At 39.1% G+C, this 20,778-nt stretch overlaps 1 protein-coding gene across 8 annotated transcripts in view; it reads left to right on the top strand.

The window, feature by feature from the left end:
* The window catches only part of DPP6 (dipeptidyl peptidase like 6), a 570,597-nt gene that overhangs the window by 412,433 nt on the left and 137,386 nt on the right, over positions 1-20,778 (top strand). For all 8 annotated transcript variants that reach the window (XR_005557324.1, XM_039348637.1, XM_039348639.1 and 5 more), the window contains exons 2-3: positions 4,331-4,445; positions 16,964-17,062. Coding sequence is in view for 7 of the 8 variants with exons in the window: in XM_039348637.1 (XP_039204571.1) it covers positions 4,331-4,445; positions 16,964-17,062 (214 nt within the window). In the remaining variant the exon portion in view is untranslated. The remainder of the gene's footprint in view (positions 1-4,330; positions 4,446-16,963; positions 17,063-20,778) is intronic.

Raw genomic sequence — 20,778 nt, 5'->3', positions numbered from 1 at the left:
CTCCCACCCAGAGCCACAATGGCTACAACTAGCCGTCTGGCTCTTGAACGGTCAATTTTAGCCAAGGGGGCTTGCTCACAGGGTGTAATTAGGGTCATACAGGCATCAAGGCGCCCCTCCACGAACCGTATCTACGAGGCCACGTGGAGAAGCTTCCAATCATGGTGCTCTAAACAGGAAGTGTTACTCGAAGGGATCACAATTCCCAAGATCCTAGAATTTTTACTAGATGGCCTAGAGAGGGACCTCTCGCCAAACACACTGCGCAGGCAAATCGCCGCCCTCTCAACTATACTTTCTGCCAGCCCCGGTGAATCCTTGGGCAAGCATCCCTTAATACGATCCTTCCTCAAGGGGGCTGCAAACATCAGACCGCCAACCGTGCACAGGTATCCATCGTGGGAACTACCACGAGTACTACAAGCTCTTACCAGAGCGCCCTTCGAACCACTCAAAACATGTGACATTCGCTATCTGACCCATAAGGTAGCATTCTTGGTAGCCATCACGTCAGCTCGGCGGATATCCGAGTTAGCTTCTCTCTCAATGAGGAAGGACCTGTGCCATTTTCACAGGGACAAGGTAGTCCTAAGAATAGACCCTTCATTCATTCCAAAGGTCAACTCCCTTTTTCACAGATCACAGGAAATAGTCCTACCAGACTTCTGTCCAAACCCAGCTCATCCCCTGGAACAACAATGGCACACCTTGGACGTACGCAGGGCACTAAGACATTACATTTCACGCACAGCGGAATTCCGACGCTCGGAAGCGCTTTTCATATCCTTCCACCCTGCTACTAGGGGCCGGAAGGTCTCGTCCTCTACCATCGGTAGGTGGATTAGGGCATGCATCACGGGGGCATACCAGGCGGAGTCCTTGCAAGTCCCCAAGCATATCACAGCCCATTCCACAAGGAGTGCTGCCACCTCAGCAGCATGGGCCATGCAGGCTTCTATTGAAGAGGTATGCAGGGCAGCCACTTGGGCCTCGCCCTCTCCATTCATTCGTCATTACAAAATCGACAGGTACTCCTCTGCAGAGGCCTCCTTCGGTAGGAGGGTTCTCCAGTAGGTGCTAGACCAAAGTTGCACACGGGACCAGTCTATTCCCCAACCCAAGGGACAATAGGCTTTGGTATGTCCCACTGCGTGGATTATCCATCTCCAGTGCTGGAGAAGGGGCGTTGACTTACCTGAACGCCTTTTCTCAGCACGGAGATGGATAATCCACACCCGCCCTTATAGACTAGAATAATAGGGTATATTTAGTGGAGCCAAAACGTCTTACTGTCAGTCAATGGCTGCACTCGAGTCAAGACTAAAGGATCATGGTCCAAGACGGGGCGTGGCAACTTTGGCTGACAGATCTGATTGGCCAGGAATACAGTCTCAACCCACTGCGTGGATTATCCATCTCCGTGCTGAGAAAAGGCGTTCAGGTAAGTCAACGCCCCATCTATAAATCATGTTCAAGCTGATTTTCCTTGCCTGCTATCCTGGTGGAAGTAGCTTCTTGTAGGGAATAGAGAGAATGACCTAGAGTAGGGTTGTCCAAATTTGGCAACTTTAGGACTTGTGGATTCCCAGAATTCGCAGCAGCCATGCTGGCTTGTTGCACTCTAGCTACTAAAGAACTAAAATTGTCCAGAATTGACTTTGATCACCTATCTTTCTTGAATTTGTTTTGAAAGTCACTCCTTCTCATTTGTAGGCGGCTATAAAAATTAGATCACCGAGCTGTTGTGACACAGTGGTGCCCACAACCAGGAGTTCGATTCTGACCAACTCAAGGCTGACTCAGCCTTCCATCAGCTCAAAAAAATGAGAACCCAGATTGTTAGGGGCAATATGCTGACATTAGTAAACAGCTCAGAGAATGTTGTAAAGCACTACAGAGCAGTATATAAGTCTAGGTGCTATTGCTATTGCTAAATCATGGCTGATTAAACATATTCCCTGTTAATCACAAGCCAATAGTGCCAGAGAAAGCACCTCTGATGAGACAACATTAGAAGAAGAAGAAGGAGAAGGAGAAGAAGAAGAAAATAACAAGAACTATTACATGGATGGTTAGGGAAATTCTGGGAGTTGATATCCACATATCTTGAAGCAGATGAGTTTGAGAAATATTGTTGTAGTCCAAACTTCAGTAGTGACTATCCATAATTTGACTGTCATTGTGATAGATTTTGGATCCTTGAGGACTACATGTTCAGAAACAGCAAGTATATCAATACATCCTGAAAAAATTACTCTTTTACATAATCTGTGAGAGAAGGGAAAAGATACATTTATTTATGTTTTTTATTTGCTTTAAAATGTTATGCCTGTTTCTCTGAGCACATCCTTGATATTCCCTCACTCTGCTTGTACAATTTATCATTCTGAGCAGAAGAGACATTTATCGATAAGTATAAAATGTGGGTTTATATTTTATAATAGATTTGAAATCAGCAGTGAATGTTAAGTTATGATGCATACTTTCTGAATAATAACATAAAACTTAAAATACGATTTTCAGAAGCTCCTGATATATTTATGAAATGCTGTAAATGAAAGGCAAGAGTTATAATAGGATTAGTTCAATTTGCTTTTTTAAATCTACTCCATTTGGAAGTTTTACACATTCCCACTAGGAAAAAAAAAGCACCTCTTTTTTTCTTACTGTGAATAAGTAAGGTGATTGATGATAGGATCATACCTAGACATACCTCAAAAAGCTATGTTTTTTTCTTCAGCAATGAAAAGACAGGGAGATGCACACCAGCTTTTGGTATTCCATATCTTGTGATAGATTTAGTTTCTATAATTGAGCCATGTCATCCATATAAACTTTTAAAGTCTTTGGTGATGGTTATAGTTATTCAGGTGACAAAACAGTTGCCTATAAAGCCATAACTGTTAAGGATGGTGGCACCATAATAATTGAAGTCAGAACTTTGCAAATGATCCTAAGCTTATATAAGTAAGTACAGACTTATCTGTTTATTCCAATTCCCTGACATTATTCATAGCTGCTCTGTATCTTTGTTTATGCATGGGAATAAACAGGCTGTCAGGAGCTGGACATGAGCTAACAGTTATCTACAAAAGGAAGCATTCCCTGGTGCACTGTTAGGCTTAGAGCAGCTTATAAATTGCAATAAACAAATACATAATCATAAATCAAACTGACTGCTACTTGGAGGGATAAACAGATCCAGGTGTCTTTTATTTACCTTTCTCATTTCTTCTTTCTGGAAGAATTTTTTTTTCTTTCTTCTCTTCCCTTGGACCTTTTTTTGTGCACATCCTCTTTTCTTACCCTTTTGCCCTAGCTATATTCTATTACAAATAGACCTTCACTTATGACCACAGTTGGGACCAGAATTTTAATCGTTAAGCTATAGTCATTAAGTCATACAGTCATATAGTCATTAAGAGGGTCATCATGTGCCTAGCCTGATTTTACAATCATTTTTATTGTGCTCATTACATAAATCACTGTGATCATTAAGTGAATCACACAGTCCTTAAGCAAATTCAGTTTCCCCAATTTTCATTGTTTGTCACAAACCAGCTGGGAAGGTTACAAGGGCTGATCACATGACCCGGGGGTCAGGGAACTGTCATAAATACATGCCAGTTGACAAGTACTCAAATGCTGACCATGGGAATGCCACAATGGTCATAAGTGAAACATGTTCATGTCACTTTTTTCAGCACTGGTGTAATTTCAAATGGTGAATAGAATGAATGATTATAACTGGAGGACTATTTGTACACTCCAGCCAATCAACTTAGACAAAGCTATTCTTGCTTACTGAAGAGACATCCTTAGCATAGAAGCCTATGGAAGCTGTATCTCTTCAAAGTGTAGGTGATTTAATAGCAATAGCAATGGTATTTAGACTTATATTCTGCTTCACAGTGTTTTACAGCCCTCTCTAAGAAGTTTACAGAGTCAGCATTTTGCCTCTCCAACAATCTGGGCCTTCATTTTACTGACTTTGGAAGGATGGGAAGCTCAGTTAACCATGAGCCGATCACAATTGAACTCTTAGCAGTCAGCAGCCTGCAATAGTGCATTTCTTCCATTGCAGCATCACCAGAATGGTGGGATTCAAATATGTGAACAACCGGTTCTCTGTGTGGATGCTGCTTCCAGAAGTCCATTCTGGGCCTGGGCAATAAATAATTAGCGACTGGTTCTGCCGAACTGGTGCGAACCGGCTAAATTCCACCACTGGTTACGGCTATTAAAATAATTTACATTGTTATTGCTCCTTAGATTTAGGTTGTTGCACTTCCTTGTTGCTAATTCTTTCTTCTCCTCTTGCTGTTTGTAGGAGCTGGTGGGAAGCAATCCTCCACAGAGGAACTGGAAAGGAATTGCAATTGCTCTACTTGTGATTCTGGTTATCTGCTCCTTGATTGTCACTTCTGTTATCTTGCTGACACCAGGTATTTATATAATCTTTGGCTTTTGTTGCTGCTGTTGTTCTAATTTCAGAATACTCCTAAAGGTATTTTAAAAGGCAGAGGCCTGATTATATTCAGTTGGGCTGAGAGATCAATCTTATTATGAGAATCTCTAAGTCCTGTTCGCTTAAGCTCTGTTAATCTTCAATAAAAGGTCAGATTTCCTTTAAATCTTTCTTTTTCTTTAAAAAAAATAATATCAAGAATATACATGTGTATATTGAAGAATCGTTAAGTATCCATATCTATATGAAAAGAACTGCTCAAATGAGATAGCAGCTGATCTTCCAAGACAGTCCTCAACATATAACCACAATTGGAAAAACAATTTCAGGCATTAATTGTTGGGGTCATAAATCGAGACACACATATGACCAGCCCCAATTTTTTGACTGTTTTTACAGTGATCATTAAGCAAATCACATTAAACTGATCCAATCTCTAAATGGGTGCGTTTTTTCCCCAGAAACTGGCAAAACAAAAAAAAAAAAGTTACAATCATGCTCATGTCACTACAGGGTACTGCAACCAGTTGTAAATGCAAATCAGTTGCCATGCTGAAATGCAGTCATGTGACTACAGAGTAACTTTGTTTGTTTATTTATTAAAGTCATTTCACCATAGGAAACTCTGGGCAGCCTCTTTTGACTGAAAGTGCATTGCAGGCCAAAAAGCCCCATTTTTGAGGCCATTATGAGTTCAAATAGTCATTAAATGATTAATCATAAACCAAGGATTACCTGTACATTCACTTGTATTGCCAATCTAAAACAAGGACTTATAAAACTTGATTGACATGTTCAGGGCTGTAAAGCAAATTGCCTTCTACTTAATCAAGCCATTTGTGCATTTAGTGCAACTGATGGTGATTCCTTAGATCAGTGGTTCTCAACCTTTTTATATGGCGACCCCGGTATTAAGCAGGTGGCGCGCATGTGCGGCGGCGCCCCCTGCGCGGCATGCATGCGGGCGGCGCCCTCTGCAGGGTGTGCATGCGCGGCGGTGCCCCCTGCGCAGCACACATGTGCAGTGGCACCCCATGCGCCCCCTGCACAGCGTGCATGCGTGGCGCCGCCCCCATGCATCACCCCAGAAAAAAATGGCGGATCGCTTTGTTTGGCGACCCCCGTGAAATGGTCAGTTGAGAACCGCTGCCTTAGATTCTAAGATGGAGTGTTTTTTTTAGCATCTGCTTCTTCAAATTGGGAAATGCAGGAATTGAGATTGGATCTTCTCCACAAAAGCAGGTGATCTGCCACCAAATTGTCATCTGTGGGCTGATTCTTGGAAGATGTTTTATGATTGGTCAAGAGCATTAATTTATACAGGGATTCTCAAACTTTGTAGTTCTGCACCCCTCGAAATAATAAATGAACCATTGATGCTCTCCTTAAGCGATAATTTCATTAGCACTAAGAATGGGGATCATGAAACCCACCTATCAAGTTCAATAATATTTCACTGTACCTAAGAAAAGTTACAGAGATCCCTGTCATATCACAAACAAGAAGAGAACCAAATTGAAAACTGAACTACTCAGTGAAAAGAATGTCTAAAGTCCAGCAGTATCTTTTTTTTTATTGAAAATTTTTAAAAGTTTTTACAAAAAACAAAAAAGACAACAACAAAAAAAACAAAACAACCCTCACCCAACCCCTCCCAAACCACCCCCTCCATCCCCCCCGAGCTTCCCAGAGCTGAATATAGGCTTAATTAAAATTTTAAAAATCCTAAAAAAAATTAAACTTATAAAATAATTAACAATAAGATATATATAACAAAAAAACATAAGCATTAAAAAGAAAAAGTGCTTAAAAAGAAGAAAAAAGAAAGAAGAAAAGAGATTAAAAAAAGAAAAAAGAGAAAAAGTACAATCTATAAAATATCAAAGTTTATATACAAGTTATAAAAAGGCTAAATGATATTTTTTTATATCAAATTTGTATTGTGTGAAATTTATCCATTTTTCCCATATGGCAAAAAATTTCTCTTGCGATTGCTCCTTTATGAAAGCCGAAATCTTTGCCATTTCCGCCAGATAAGAAACTTTAAAAAACCACTCTTGCAAGGTAGGCAAAGATTCCTTCTTCCAATATTGCCCTACTAACAGCCTTGCGGCTGTAATCAAATTCAACATCAATATAACCTCCTTAGCATCACAATCAGTAACAATACCTAACAAAAACAATTGTGGAGTAAATTTTACCCTCTTTCTAAAAATTCTTTGAATATTCCACCATATCTTAATCCAAAAAGCTTTTATATTTTTACACGACCACCAAATATGATAATAAGTGGCATCCAGGCAACCACATCTCCAACATTTAGGCTGTAAGTCAGGATACATAAGAGACATTTTTTGTGGATCAAGGTGCCATCTATAAAACATTTTATAAAAATTCTCCCTTAAGTTCTGGGCTTGTGTAAATTTGACATTCCTCACCCAGATAGTTTCCCAGGTATCCAGTAGAACTGGTTCACCAAAATTTTGTGCCCATTTAATCATACAATCTTTGATTAGTTCTGATTCTGAATCCAGTTCCACTAGAACCCCGTAAATTCTCTTAATGTGAGTTCGTCTTTGATCATTTACTTGTTTAAAAAGATTTTCATCTTCTCTAAGCAAGCCCATATTACGATCCATCTTCCATCTATCCACTATTTGTCTATATTGAAACCATGAATAGGTAATATTTTCATGTACTAAATCTTCCAAAGATTTTAACTGCCAATTTTGGCCATCCCATCTAAGTAGTTGTGTATAAGAGACCCTATCCATTTTAAGTCCTCTCCTTATCCCCTCTATCGCATGCCAAGGTATAGCCCAGGGATAGGCAACCCAAAACACTCAAAAGAGCCACTTGGACCCGTTTCCCACCAAAAACAAAACTCTGGGAGCCGCAAAACCCTTTTGATATCTAAAATGAAGATAACACTGCATATATCCTTTTTTACCTTTATTATAGATGTGTGTGTGTGTGTGTGTGTGTGTGTGTGTGTGTGTGTATGTGTGTGTATATATATATATACACACACACACACACACACACACACACACACATTAAAAATAAAAGTAAAAATATGACTCTTGGGAATATCCATACTATTAAAACAATGATCACCAAGAGAATGCTTTAAGAGAATAAAATTACATACACACACAGGTAAAAAAAAGGATATATGCAGTGTTATCTTCATTTTAGATGTCAAAAGGGTCTCTCTCTCTGTCTCTCTCCCTCCCTCCCTCTCCGCCCTTGGTCTGCCACTCCTCTTCCCCCACTCTCTTTCTTTCTCTCTCTTTCCTCTCTCTCTCCCCCTCCCCCCCCCTCTCTCTTTCTCCCCCCCTCCTATCTGCTGCTCACCTGGCAAGCTTCAAGCTGTTGTCCAACAAGCAACCTCGTCTCTTTTATGACTCATGGACTTCAACTCCCAGAATTCCTGAGTCAGCCTAGCTGGGCTAGCTAGCTCTCTCCTGCCCTTCCTGCTTCCTTTAGAGACGCAGCAAAGGGAGGAGCTCCGCCCAGAAAGCTTTTCAGCTCCTCGGAGAACACTGTGAGTGCACTCTCTTTTACACACACAGAGAGAGAGAGAGAGAGAGAGAGAGAGAGAAGCAGGGAAGTGCAATTGCCTCTCTCTGTCTCTGTCTCTCTCTGCAAAGGCAGAGGAGGCTGGGAGCCACAGGGGAAGGCTCAAAGAGCCGCATGCGGCTCCGGAGCCGCAGGTTGCCGACTGTGGTATAGCCCATAATGGTATTTTAAAATCACTTTTATAATATTTCCTCCAAACCCGAAGTAGAGAAATCCTTATAATATGAGATTTAAAAACCTGATCCACTTTTTTATTAAAAATTAAATAGGCATGCCATCCAAAAAGTAAATCCCAACCCTCCAGATGGAGTATTTCTACATTTGTTAAATTTACCCAATCACTAATTAATGTTAAAACCACAGCATCATAATATAATTTCAAATTCGGTACCTTGAGTCCACCTCTCTCACGGAAGTCTTGCATAATTTTAAGCTTTACTCTTGGTTTTTTCCCTGCCCAAATAAATTTATTAATGCCTTTCTGCCATTCATTTAAATTAACCTCATTCTTTAAAATAGGTAGCATTTGAAACAAAAAGAGAAATTTTGGTAGGACATTCATTTTAATCACTGCAATTCTTCCCATAAGAGATAACTGTAACTTCTCCCAATTCTTCAAGTCTTTCTGTACCCTGACCCACAGCCTTTCATAATTATTCTTATACAATTTTACATTAGAAACAGATAAAGTAACCCCCAAATATTTTATCTTATCAACAACTTCAAAATCAGTCAAATTAACCAAAATTTGCTTGTCCCGATTAGTCATGTTTTTAGATAATATTTTAGTCTTATTATTATTAATTTTAAAACCCGAAACCCGTCCATATTGGTAAATCAGTTGTAGTAAAAAGCTTTTTCAGCATCTAAAAATATCAGCCCTGCAGAGATTTGGTTATTTTTATCTAAATATTCTAATAAATTGATAATTTGTCTAGCATTATTTTTCATATACCTACCGGTTATAAAACCCGATTGATCCTTATGTATAAGCTGATGCAAAACCCTCATAAGCCTATTAGCTAAAATTTTTGCAAAAATCTTATAATCTACATTTAAGAGAGATATAGGCCTATAATTCTTTTGTAAAGTAAGATCTTGATCCTCTTTTGGAATCAAGGATATAAAAGCACTGCGCCATGACGGAGGAATCTCTGAGCCCTGTAATATATTATTAAAAAGCTCACATAAAGGTTGAATCATCTCTTCTACTAAGGTTTTATAATAAATGGATGTCAAACCATCCGTACCCGGCGCTTTACCTAATTTTAATTGCTTAATAACTGTCACAATTTCCTCATTGGTAATTAAACCATTAATTTCTTGTTTCTGATCTTCTGTTAGTTTAGGAAAGCCTCACTTAGATAATTATTTATATCTAAAATTTGTACATTGGTACTCTTATATAATTTTTGATAATAATCTAGAAAAGATTTCTTGATCAACTCCTTCTGATACACTAATTTACCATTATAATTTATTTTATCTATAATTCTCTGTCTCTGTTTCTTTCTTAATTGATAGGCCAGCCATCTCCCTGGTTTATTAGCATTACAAAATGTATTTTGTTTCATAAACAATAAGTTAGTTGCGGTTTGATCAGCCATCAACATGTTAAATTGTGTTTTTAGCAACTTTATAGATTCTTTAACCTTTTCATCTGAAGGATTTAGAATCAAAGACTTTTCTTTTAATTTAATCTCATCTTCCAGTTCCTTACGTTTCTGGATCTGCTTTTTTTCCATATCTTGGAATTTATCTTCGAGGAGGTCTACTTTATCTGCAACCTCTTCCACTCTGGAGTCCAACTTCTCGACCACAGAAGCCAGGCCTGATAAAACTGTTACTATGTCTTGCCTCAAAATAGTATTATTCTCCACTAAAAGCTCCTTCATTTCCTCTTTACTTTCAGATTTATTCTGTTTAAGAAGGTCTTTCATTTCCTCTTTGCTTTCAGATTTATTCTGTTTAAGAAGGTCCTTCATTTCCTCTTTACTTTCAGACTTGTTCTGTTCAAGAAGTTGCTTCATTTCCTCTCTGATTTGGGATACAGCATTTCCCATTATATCTTTGATGTCTTGTGCAGATAAGCCTGGCAAAGGAGGAGAAGGTGGAGGTGTAACTTTAGGTTGCAGTACTGGTGGTCTAGCTTTAAGTTGTTGTTGTACTGTTAGAATTGCAGGAGAGGAAACCACCTTAGAAACTATAGAAGCTGGTTGCCTCTTTGAAGCCATTTTTCAAAATCTTATTCTCTCTTTCTTTCTTCTTAAAAAAAAAAAGAAAATACTAAAATCCTTAAGGTTTAAAAGAAAAGACCAGGGAGAGTGCAAGAAAAGAACTTCAAAACCTCCAAAACGCTTTCAAAAGAAAAGAAAAGCTTGAAAGCAGTCCATACGTTTCATTTAAGTCCGTTCTTTCTTTCCGGAAAAAAAAAAGCAAAGCACTTTCAAAGCGCCATCTTACTTTCACTCTCCACACCAGCAAAAAACAAAAGAAAAAGAAATCAACATGAACTAAAAGAGAAATAAAACACTACACTCCAAGTAAAATCCTTTAGACAGCTCTGTCCGCTTTAAAAGTCACTCACCAGAACACTTCCGGTGGTCAACGACGATGATGGCGGCTACTTTCTAGCCGTCCTCCTGGGACGGCGTTAGATCTGCGGAGCACAGCGGACATCAGCTGGCCCGCGGCTCAAAATCCCCTTCCCGGGTGAAGGGAAGGGGTAGAGACTACACGAATAGCGGTAGAACCTCTTAAGCCCCCTGGATTTTTTTGGGGGGGGTAGAAAGAGTGCTCCCTCGGAGTTCGTGCTTTCTCCGCCTCCCAGCTGTTTTTGTTTCTTTGGAAACAAAGTGAAACGCCACTACCATCTCCGCGCTTAAAGTCCAGCAGTATCTTTAAAACTCCACTCTGTACTCACTCTGGAATTTCCTGTCTGGAGCAACAATTGCAGAAAATGTCCACATTTCTGCTGACCAGGATGAATGAAGGTGAACTCCAGCTGCATTCAAGCTTTAGAATGCATGCTATATTTACTAAGTCTGGATCCCTTCAAGATGACATGGAAGCATAAATTATTTGATTGTGATATACCAGGCCTTTTCCCTGTTCCACTTGGAAGTGATTCAATTCCATCGACATATATCATGGACATCCAGAGATGAATCTCTCATGGTCAAATTGAAATCCTGTAATGGCATGTGGCAATGAAATATGAAGCAAAGAGATGTTGTCTAGGGAACTATCAGATATAGCTGCATAATGGGTTGGAGAAAGGCTGAGAAAAAAAATCCTCCCTAACTTCTCAGACTTTAAAAGAAACAGTAGGAGATTTGTATTTTTAGACTTGCAAGACTCTATTAATGTAGCCTTATAGTAAAGTAGAATTAGCTTATCAGGTTATGCTTCCATCTGGTTTGCTTGGGAAAACTGACTTTAATTTTGCAAGTCTCATTCTCCTTTCCAAAGAGAAGAATTTCAGGATTGGACTCTGATCCTCAAGAAATTCCACTATATGCTGGACTGAGGCTGCAGTGTTGTTGTAACACCCTCAACAAGTGGATGCATGTCTCCCTAAAACATACATCCAAATGAGATCCACTATCACTTAACAGAGCCCTTTAAACTACCTGCCTTTGATTTTTACCTGGAAAGTGAGATCTGCTTGTGATTTGCCTTTTATATACCTACTTTTCTTGTTTCCTTCCCTTCCTTACTAAGATCATCAAATGCTTTGGTATTTTGTCTGGATCTCCTCTTTCTCACTCATCCAAGGTCCCAAATATTCCCTTAAATCAGTGGTTCTCAACCTTTTTAATGCCGCGACCCCCAACCGGTCGTAAGTCAAGGACTACTCAACCGGTCGTAAGTCGAGGACTACTCAACTGGTGCAGCACCGTTTGCAGAATGGGACTTTTGGCGGGCTCAGCAGGGCAGAGACAGCCTGGACAATTGGCTTTTATTCTATTGGCTTTTGAAAGCCAATAGAATTAGACTCTATTCAAGAGAGTCTATTCTATTGGCTTTTAAAAGCCAATAGAATAAAAGGGAGTAGCACAGCTAAGGAAAAGGGAGGGGGGGGAAATGGCAGATTGCGTTGTTTGGCGACCCCCGTGAAATGGTCGTTCGACCCCAAATGGGGTCCCAACCCACAGGTTGAGAACCACTGCCTTAAATGATTCAATTATAGCTCACCCCTCAATTTGAAGATCAATATTAGAAGTAACTGCTAAATGCACTTCCATACATTTCCAAATCAAAATATTTAAAAATCAGGTTCTTGTATCAAATGATTAAAGGAGTGTTATGCCCCTGAGCATCTTTCCCATTGTTTATACTTTTACTTGTTATGCAGGCCACACACATCCCTATTTAAAGATGCCATAAACAGTTTCCTTTGAGCCAATTAATGGAGAGGAAAATGGCTTTTCACTTCAGTAGTCCCAAAGTACTTCAGCCACTTAAGATTCAGACATGAAGCCTGCTTTATTTCAATAATAGGCACACAAACTGCAATTTGTACTACATGCTAATGGTTTAATTCTAAGAGCGATTGCCAACATACTAATCAAAGGGAAGGGAAGGACTATGCAAATCAAAGCAGGACATCACAGCAAGAATGAAAGGGCTATGCAAATTAAATCACAGCACCTATGCAAATGAAGGCATGGTATCAGAGGAGTTACAAATGGGCTATGCCCATGAAAGCACCAAGAGTTTTTGTACACCTGTCAGATGAGGCAGAATCAACTCTACACTAATCTCTTGGCCCATTGGTGACAGCTGACAGGGCAAGGAACAAATGAATTATAAACCAGCATATAGGAATCTGTAGATTTTTTTTTCAGATGATCTACTACCACGTTAAATCATATCCTATGGAAGGTAAGTTTAAGATGCTTCCTCAAATGATATTTTTGACTCAGACTCAAGTTTCCTTTGGCTGACCATAGTCTTGATTGTGGCTTGTCCTCCAGATCCTCAAGGTTATTCTTACAACCAATTACAGGCTTGTACTCAGTGATTTAAAAAAAAAAAAAAAGGTGCCAGAACTCAAACACATCATACAACCCGCCTTGCCTACCCTACAAGGTTCCATCCAAAAAAGGTGCCGGAACTCCGTTCTGGGCATTCTATGAGGGAAAAAAGCCCTGCTTGTACTATTAGACTGATGTAATTCTCCATGGAAGAAACATATAACATCTGGTCTGATCCATTGCTGGCTTTTTCTCTATATTTATATTGGGCTAGAGTGAGGTCAAGCATAAATTATTTGACTGTGATATACCAAGTAATAAGACTATTATCACATGCACCTCCTACAATAACTTCAAAGATTCACCTTTCATTATCTGCAAACACAGATCCTTACTTAGTGGCCACAGTTGACACCAACAATTCCATCGCTAAGCAATACTATCACTAAATGGTCTGTGACCATGACAGACTTAATGTCTTCACTTTTGTCATGGTCATTAAGAAAGACCTCATATGACTGCCAGTTATGATGTTACTGCCAGCTTCTCCAATGACTTTGCTTGTCAAAAGCCAATTGTGAGGCACACAAATGTTCAATGACCATGGGATCCTGCCATGGTCATAAATGCCCACTGGCTGTCAAGCAGCCAAATGTCCATCATGTGACCGCAGGGTTGCTGGAACAGTCATAAATACAAAGACAAGTTGTAACATTGCTTTATTAATGTGGTCATGACTTCAGTTATTGAGGAAGGCAATCATTAAGCAAGGTCTACCTAGAAGAGCTCATATACTGGAATATTTAGGTGCTTTAACCTCAATGATATTGTTAGCCTATTAGATAATAATAATAGTAGTAAAGTTGAAAGGGACCTTGGAGGTCATCTAGTCCAACCCCCTGCTCAGGCAGGAAACCTTACACCATTTTGGACAAATGGCTATAAACCAGACAAGAAATCAACTCCACAGGAAGGCTAAAACTGCTTTATTGAGATTGCCTATAAAACAGAACCTTGCAAATGTGATTGTTCTGTGCATTCTGCTTCTTATAGTTCAATGAATCATGGAAATGTCTTTCCTGAAGGATAACTGGACATTCTGAACTTTAAAAATGCTTCAGCCCCTTTTGCTTAGGTTAGGGTTCCTGCATATCTTTCTAAAAGTAATTTCTCCTTACTGACCAGGAATTCATTAATATCCCCTATCCAGACACTAAAATTGCCTTGAACCATGAGATGGGTAATGTATAAATTTAATAAATATAAAATCAAGCCAATTGCATATGTTCTCCAGCACAGGAGATGGAGAATCCACCACAATACAGATACAATTAGCTCCTGCTGTGAATAAGCTATTTCATCCAAGATCATTTGTGTTTTAACTCTATTTTCTTTCTCTCCTTTTGGTCTATGATTATAAATTCTTTAATAAATGGAAACACATGCTTATCTAGGAGACCTAAACCAAAATCCTTCCTAAATTAGAACTGGGCCATTTCTTTATAGCAGTATTTCTAAATTTCAGCAATTTAATAAGTATAGATTTTAACTCTCATAATTCCTCAATTGGTATATTAGAGAATTCTGGAAAGTGAAGCCCACGTATTTTAGAGCTGCTGAGGTTGAAAAACACTATTTTATTGGAATCTGATGAATACAAGAATGTATGGAGGCTTTGTAACTCTCCAGAAACGTGTTCAGGAATATATGATAGAAAAAGGGGAAAACTAAGAGAAAGAGATGGAGATGGAGAAGGAATAGGAATTAACAGTCTTAGGTTGGACATATAAGTCTTGCTGCCCCTAAACTGACTAAATTTAGTCTATTACAGTCATCTTATAAAATTACAGAACTTTTGCTTTGTTGTAAAAAAAATGAATATTTTATTTATTTAATGAACATTTTATTTATATTCATTTGTTGTATGTCTATGGAGATTCTCAGTCATCCATGTCGTGGTTGTCCAAAAGGCACTTTTTCAAAGGCAACTGGACTTTGTTTTTCCATGGAGATGTTTCGTTTCTCATCCAAGAAGCTTTTTCAGTTCTGACTGGACTGAACTGAAGAAGCTTCTTAGATGAGAAGCAAAGCATCTTCAAGGAAAAACAAAGTCCAGTTGCTTTTGAAAAAGCATTTTTGAGATATTAATTTGCTACTCCTTTGGATTTTTATGACTAAATCCAACCAGACACAGAGCAAGTTACATAATCATAATTCAAATATCCCCAGTAGAACTTAAAATGAAACAAATAAATGTCCGTTGTAGGTAACACACATTAAAGAAGACCCTTGCTAACAATTAAAATCCACAATAAATGATACAACTATAAGTAGAAATATTAATATTCTATAAGCAACCCCTTACCTCATCTTTATAACTGCATATCAATTATGTACAAAATGAAATTCTATTCTCAAAAGACTTTTGCAACAGTTGGGTCCAAACATATGTAGTGACAGTCACCGGCCTCAAAATGACAGGTGCAATCATTTTTAAATTCATTTTTAATCATAAAATATATAACTATGGAAGGCAAAATTTCTGGTTTTCCATATGACCATTTCTATATTGTGGCTTTTAGGTCTATCAAAAAGTTTTAGAGCTAAAGTCAATGAAGATTCTCAGTCATCCAGGTAGAACTGAGGCAATTCTATTGGGGAAGAAACCTGAGGTTGAAATACCCCTAAGAAATTTGGGAGTTGGTACATTCCAACGGCTCCCTGCCTATTCAAATTCCGCTCACCAACTTGCTCAGACCAAAGAAGCTGCTTGGATGGGCAGCAAAAGGTCTTAAATCAACAAGAAAATAAGCCCAGTTGCCATGACTAAATTTCCAGACAATTCTAGAGCTAGAATTTAGTCTTCTATTATCATTGCTTTAAGACTAATTCAGATCTGACCTGTGGAAATATGACATGTGTTTTATGCAAAATAATTTTATAAGATGTTGCAAAACTACTGATTTTATTTTTATGGTTTCACAGATGCCCCTTATATTCATTCTGCCCTATTTTCACTCAATAATAATAATAATAAAGTTGGAAGGGATCTTGGAGGTCATCAAGTCCAACCCCCTGCTTAGGCAGGAAAACCTATACAAATGGCTGTCCAATCTCTTCTTAAAAACTTCCAGTGTTGGAGCATTCACCACTTCTGGAGGCAGGTTGTTCCACTGGTTAATTGTTCTAACTGTCAGGAAGCTTCTCCTTAGTTCTAGGTTTCTTCTCTCCTTGTTTAGTTTCCATCCGTTGCTTCTTGTCCTGCCTTCAGACGCTTTGGAGAATAGCTTGACTCCCTTTTCTTTGTGGCAGCCCCTGAGATATTGGAATACTGCTATCATGTCCCCCCCTCATCCTTCTCTTCATTAAACTAGACATACCCAATTCCATCAACCTTTCCTTATATGTTTTAGCTTCCAGTCCCCTAATCATCTTTGTTGCTCTTCTCTGTACTCTTTCTAGAGTCTCAACATCTTTTTTACATTGTGGTGACCAAAACTGGATGCAGTATTCCAAGTGTGGCCTTACCAAGGCATTGTAGAGTGGTATTAATACTTCGCGTGATCTTGATTCTATCCCTCTGTTAATGCAACCTAGCACTGTGTTGGCTTTTTTGGCAGCTGCAGCTGAATGTTGTAAAGTTGTCTTATGCTGGTTTGGTGGCAAAACACTTTCACTGACATCTCAATTGAGCCTTCTATATTGTGCTAATAAGTGCAATCCCAGCTTTTCTTCATACATTCCAAGTTCCAAATGGAAAAGATCTCTGCCAATTAGATCAACGATAAAGCAATAAGGAGCTCTAACAAATCCCATGTACATCTATGCAACATTGCTAATTCAGAAGGAAAATGGATAACTGGTTTCATTTGTTGAATGGGCAGGTAAATTGCAAATTAAACATAATGGATATTTCCCCCCTCTTGATTTACAGTTGAAGATAATAGTCAGTCTCAGAAGAAGAAAATTACAGTGGAAGATCTATTCAGCGAAGATTTCAAAATTCATGATCCAGAGGCTAAATGGATAAGTGGTAAGTCTTGCAATCACTTCCTACACCATTTGTTTCAAGCACTTCTCTTGCCTGTGGTGTTTCACTGTATTTTTCAGCTGAGCAAAATTGTATAAAGAGATTCTGTATAAGTCAAACCTTTTTATCCAGTGAGCATAGTGATACCACAACTGACAACATCTTCCCAATATTATGAAACACAGCACACCCTTTGAGCTTTATAAATAATATGTGGCAAAGAGCTGAACTAGAAAACTTTATTTATTTTTTTAAAAAAGGCTATGCCTATTCTAGAGTAATATTGAAAACATTGAAAATGAAATATTCCATGGATTAGTAGAAGCTAAACATTACTACAGCGAAACTAAGAAGTGTAAAAGCTTGTTATCTAGGTTTAACTGCAAAATGTCGAAGCAAAAACATTTTAATCTGGTGTCAAAAAGAGTATTATAATCAGAGTATGTCTCATAGGAACATATACCAAAGTATACATTGCATAAAAGTATATACAGGGGCTGTTTTTGATTTGTTGATAGAGCTGCTTTGGGGCTTGAGCTATTGGGCAGAATTGTGAAGGTAAAACAGGAAAACTACCCAGAATTCCTTACAAGGACAGGAGACACAAAGTGGATAACATGAAACAGAATAAGAGACAGATTTGGATTATAGAATCTCCTCCTCCTCCTCCTCCTCCTCCTCCTCCTCCTTCTCCCTTTGATGACATAGTTCTAGGTTTCTGCCTTCCCAGTCTGTAGATCTTTTGGGACTGCAGTTCCAGGTTTCTCTGTCCAACATAAAAAATCCACCCCTCTCTGCCCCACTGTGTTTTCCGTTGGTTAATCCTGTATTATTCAAACCCCTAACAAAAGTATAATTCAAGCCCATTACAAAATACATCTGCCTTCCATCATATCAGGATGCCTGAATAGAACATCTGACTCCTGTTTCTCTAAAATCTTTAAATGAAGAGCGTGCCAAATATTTTTAATTTCACCTATATATTTTTCAGTTAGGAGTGTAACATCTTATTACTCATATATTCTGTTACTTAATGCTTATTTAGCGGTAAAGCCTCAAGATATGAGATAAATGACAGCACTGTTAACCAGCTGCCCTCTTACAATTTTAGAACAAAGTGTGGGGTTTGTGAGCAGATGTTCCTGTCACCACAGGGATGGATATATGCTTATGACCATAACTGGAAATTTCTGTTGCTAAGCAAGGCAGTTTTTAAATGAGTTTTGCTTCCTTTTATGATCTTTTGCCAAAGTTGCTAAGTGAATCACTGAAGTTTTTAAGTGAATCTGGCTTCCCCATTGACTTTGTTTGTCATAAGGCTTTGCAGAAGGAGATCACATGATCCCAGGACACTGCAACCATCATAAATATATGTCAGTTGCCAAGCATCCAAATTTTGATCACATGATCACGTGGATGCTGCAAAGATTGTAAGAATGAGGACTGGTCATAAGTCACTTTTTTCAGTGCCATTGTAACTTTGAATGTCATTAAATAAATGGATGTAAGTCGAGGACTACTTCTGTAGGACAATTAATTTAATACAAAGATTCTATTATTGAAATAGTGAGATTTATTTTTACAGTGAACAGTCAAGCATTCTTCTCAAACAGATATGGAAATTACTTGAAGTAGTACCAGGGTGACTACAGAGTTCATGACCTGACTTCAACACACAATGACTAGAACAGGGGTGTCAAACTTTATTTCATTGAGGGCCACGTCAGCATTGTGGTTGCCCTCGGGAGGGCCAAGCAGGGCCATGGGGAGGATCTGGGGGTCTCTGGCAGAGCGGGGATTGGACTGGGGCAGGCACCGGGGCCTGGTCCACCAGAGGAGCCTTGCTGTCCCTCTTGGGCTGCGCCATGGTCCCCCGCACACTTGCCACCTCCTGTGCCAGGCTGAGGTGAGGGGTTGGGATGGTTGGGGGCTAGTCCCTCGCCATCTCTGGGTTGGCCCTGTGGGCCAGAAATGGGCCCATCATGGACTGGATGTGGCCAACGGACCTTGTGTTTGACATGTCCGAACTAGAAGGTCCATCATGCATCTGTGTTTATTCAGATATAAATCCCATGGACATGATGCCTGGTAAGGGCAGGGTTTTCACAGTGCATTGAGATTTTGGGTTGTTTTGGGACCAAATTGTGTGTTGTATAGATTACTATGTAACTATTCAAGTTCTTGGGTGCAATAATGAATAATTTAAAATGACCATGGAGGGTTCCTGGATCTACCAACTATATTTCTTCTCAAAAGGCTTCATCAAACTACTTTTCTTTCCATCATTCTCCATTGCAATACCTGCCTGTCAGGACTTAGCCATAAGTAGATGAATCTTCCTTAGAGAATTAGGGATGCTATCACTGGTCTTAATCAGGTAAAAGTGCCAGGGATGAATAGAAGTAGATTTGAGGGCCTGGTACATCTTTGGGACTGCAGGAGTAGAGAGAACTAGAGCCAGTTTAGTGTAGTGGTAAAAGTGCTAGACTAGGATACCTGGAGGCTCAGAGGTAGGAAAGCCAATTTGGTGACCTTGGGCCAGTTACTCTCTCTCTCTTCATAGGTAGCTATTGTGGGAAACATAGGAGAAGGCATATTATGTATGTTCGTCATCTTGTGTTTCTTATAAAGTAATAAAGGCAGGATAAGAATCTAATAAATATAAAGACAGGATAAGAATCTAATGAATGAATAAATTAAGGCAGAAGCCTTGGATCGTCTGGCACACAAGGTTGCCAGAAATACGAAGAAGTTTCCACATACAGGCTGGATCAAGAGCGTAGTAAGGCTGGAACTGTAGGAACAGCTATGATGACACTAGTTGATGCCTATGCTTGAGGCTGGTTTAACATTTTCTTTTTTCAGCACTGCTGCTATTGGACAGCTGCCTATCAATTGAAGCATTTGGGTCCTGCAAGGGTGCTACTCTTGCAGGAACAGTGGGAAATTGGAGCCCCATAGCAATGGAAGGGAAAATAGTAACTAGAGTTCCTGGCGTTTAGTTTTGCAAAGAAAAACATCTTTATAATCTATAAACCCAAACCCAAGAGACCATGGATGAATGCTCGGTTCTATCTATTCCTTCTGTCACTTGATTTCAGTCTCAGATGCTTCCTTTTTATTAAGCCATGCTTGAGGTAAAGAAGTTGCCCATGGCTCCATATAATGTATGTTTTTATTCTTGTTTTTGGCTGAAAAGAATCGAGCTGTGTGTCTCATTAACAGGTTGAAAAGACTGAAGGTTGATCTGGCACTGAAAAAGATCTATAGTCAGCTGTCACTGGATTCGCTGTTATATAAATGTCAGATGGCTTTGGAGCTGAATGGCTTAGCCTTTTGCTGCTGCTTTCTCTTAGAATGTGTCCAATTCTCAGTTGTTTTTGGTGTAAAAGCTCAGAAGATTTCTGTTGTATAACTTAGCATTCTTTCCAGTCTATGAGTCTTGAATTACATAGATGGGCATCTTGCCGAAAGAAATAAATTAAATGCCACCATTTTCATCTGAGGCCATCAGAACAATTCTGTAGCCTTAATTAACATTCACATAACCCTGTGGGGCTGACAAATGTGGTTATTATACTCATTTTACAGCTGGGTAAACAACAAAACAGAATGATGACTTTAAGTTCATCAGCAAGGCAGTGTGTGGAGTTGGGAAAACAATATGGTGCACCATTTTGATAAGCACTATCATAAACCACTTTTGTCTTTATTAATTT

The sequence above is a fragment of the Crotalus tigris genome, unplaced genomic scaffold (genome assembly GCF_016545835.1).
Source record: "Crotalus tigris isolate CLP2741 ecotype Arizona unplaced genomic scaffold, ASM1654583v1 scf7180000018165.1400786, whole genome shotgun sequence".
Classification (NCBI taxonomy): domain Eukaryota; kingdom Metazoa; phylum Chordata; class Lepidosauria; order Squamata; family Viperidae; genus Crotalus; species Crotalus tigris.
Note: the sequence above shows the minus strand (reverse complement) of the source record. Positions and strands in the feature narration are given on the sequence as shown.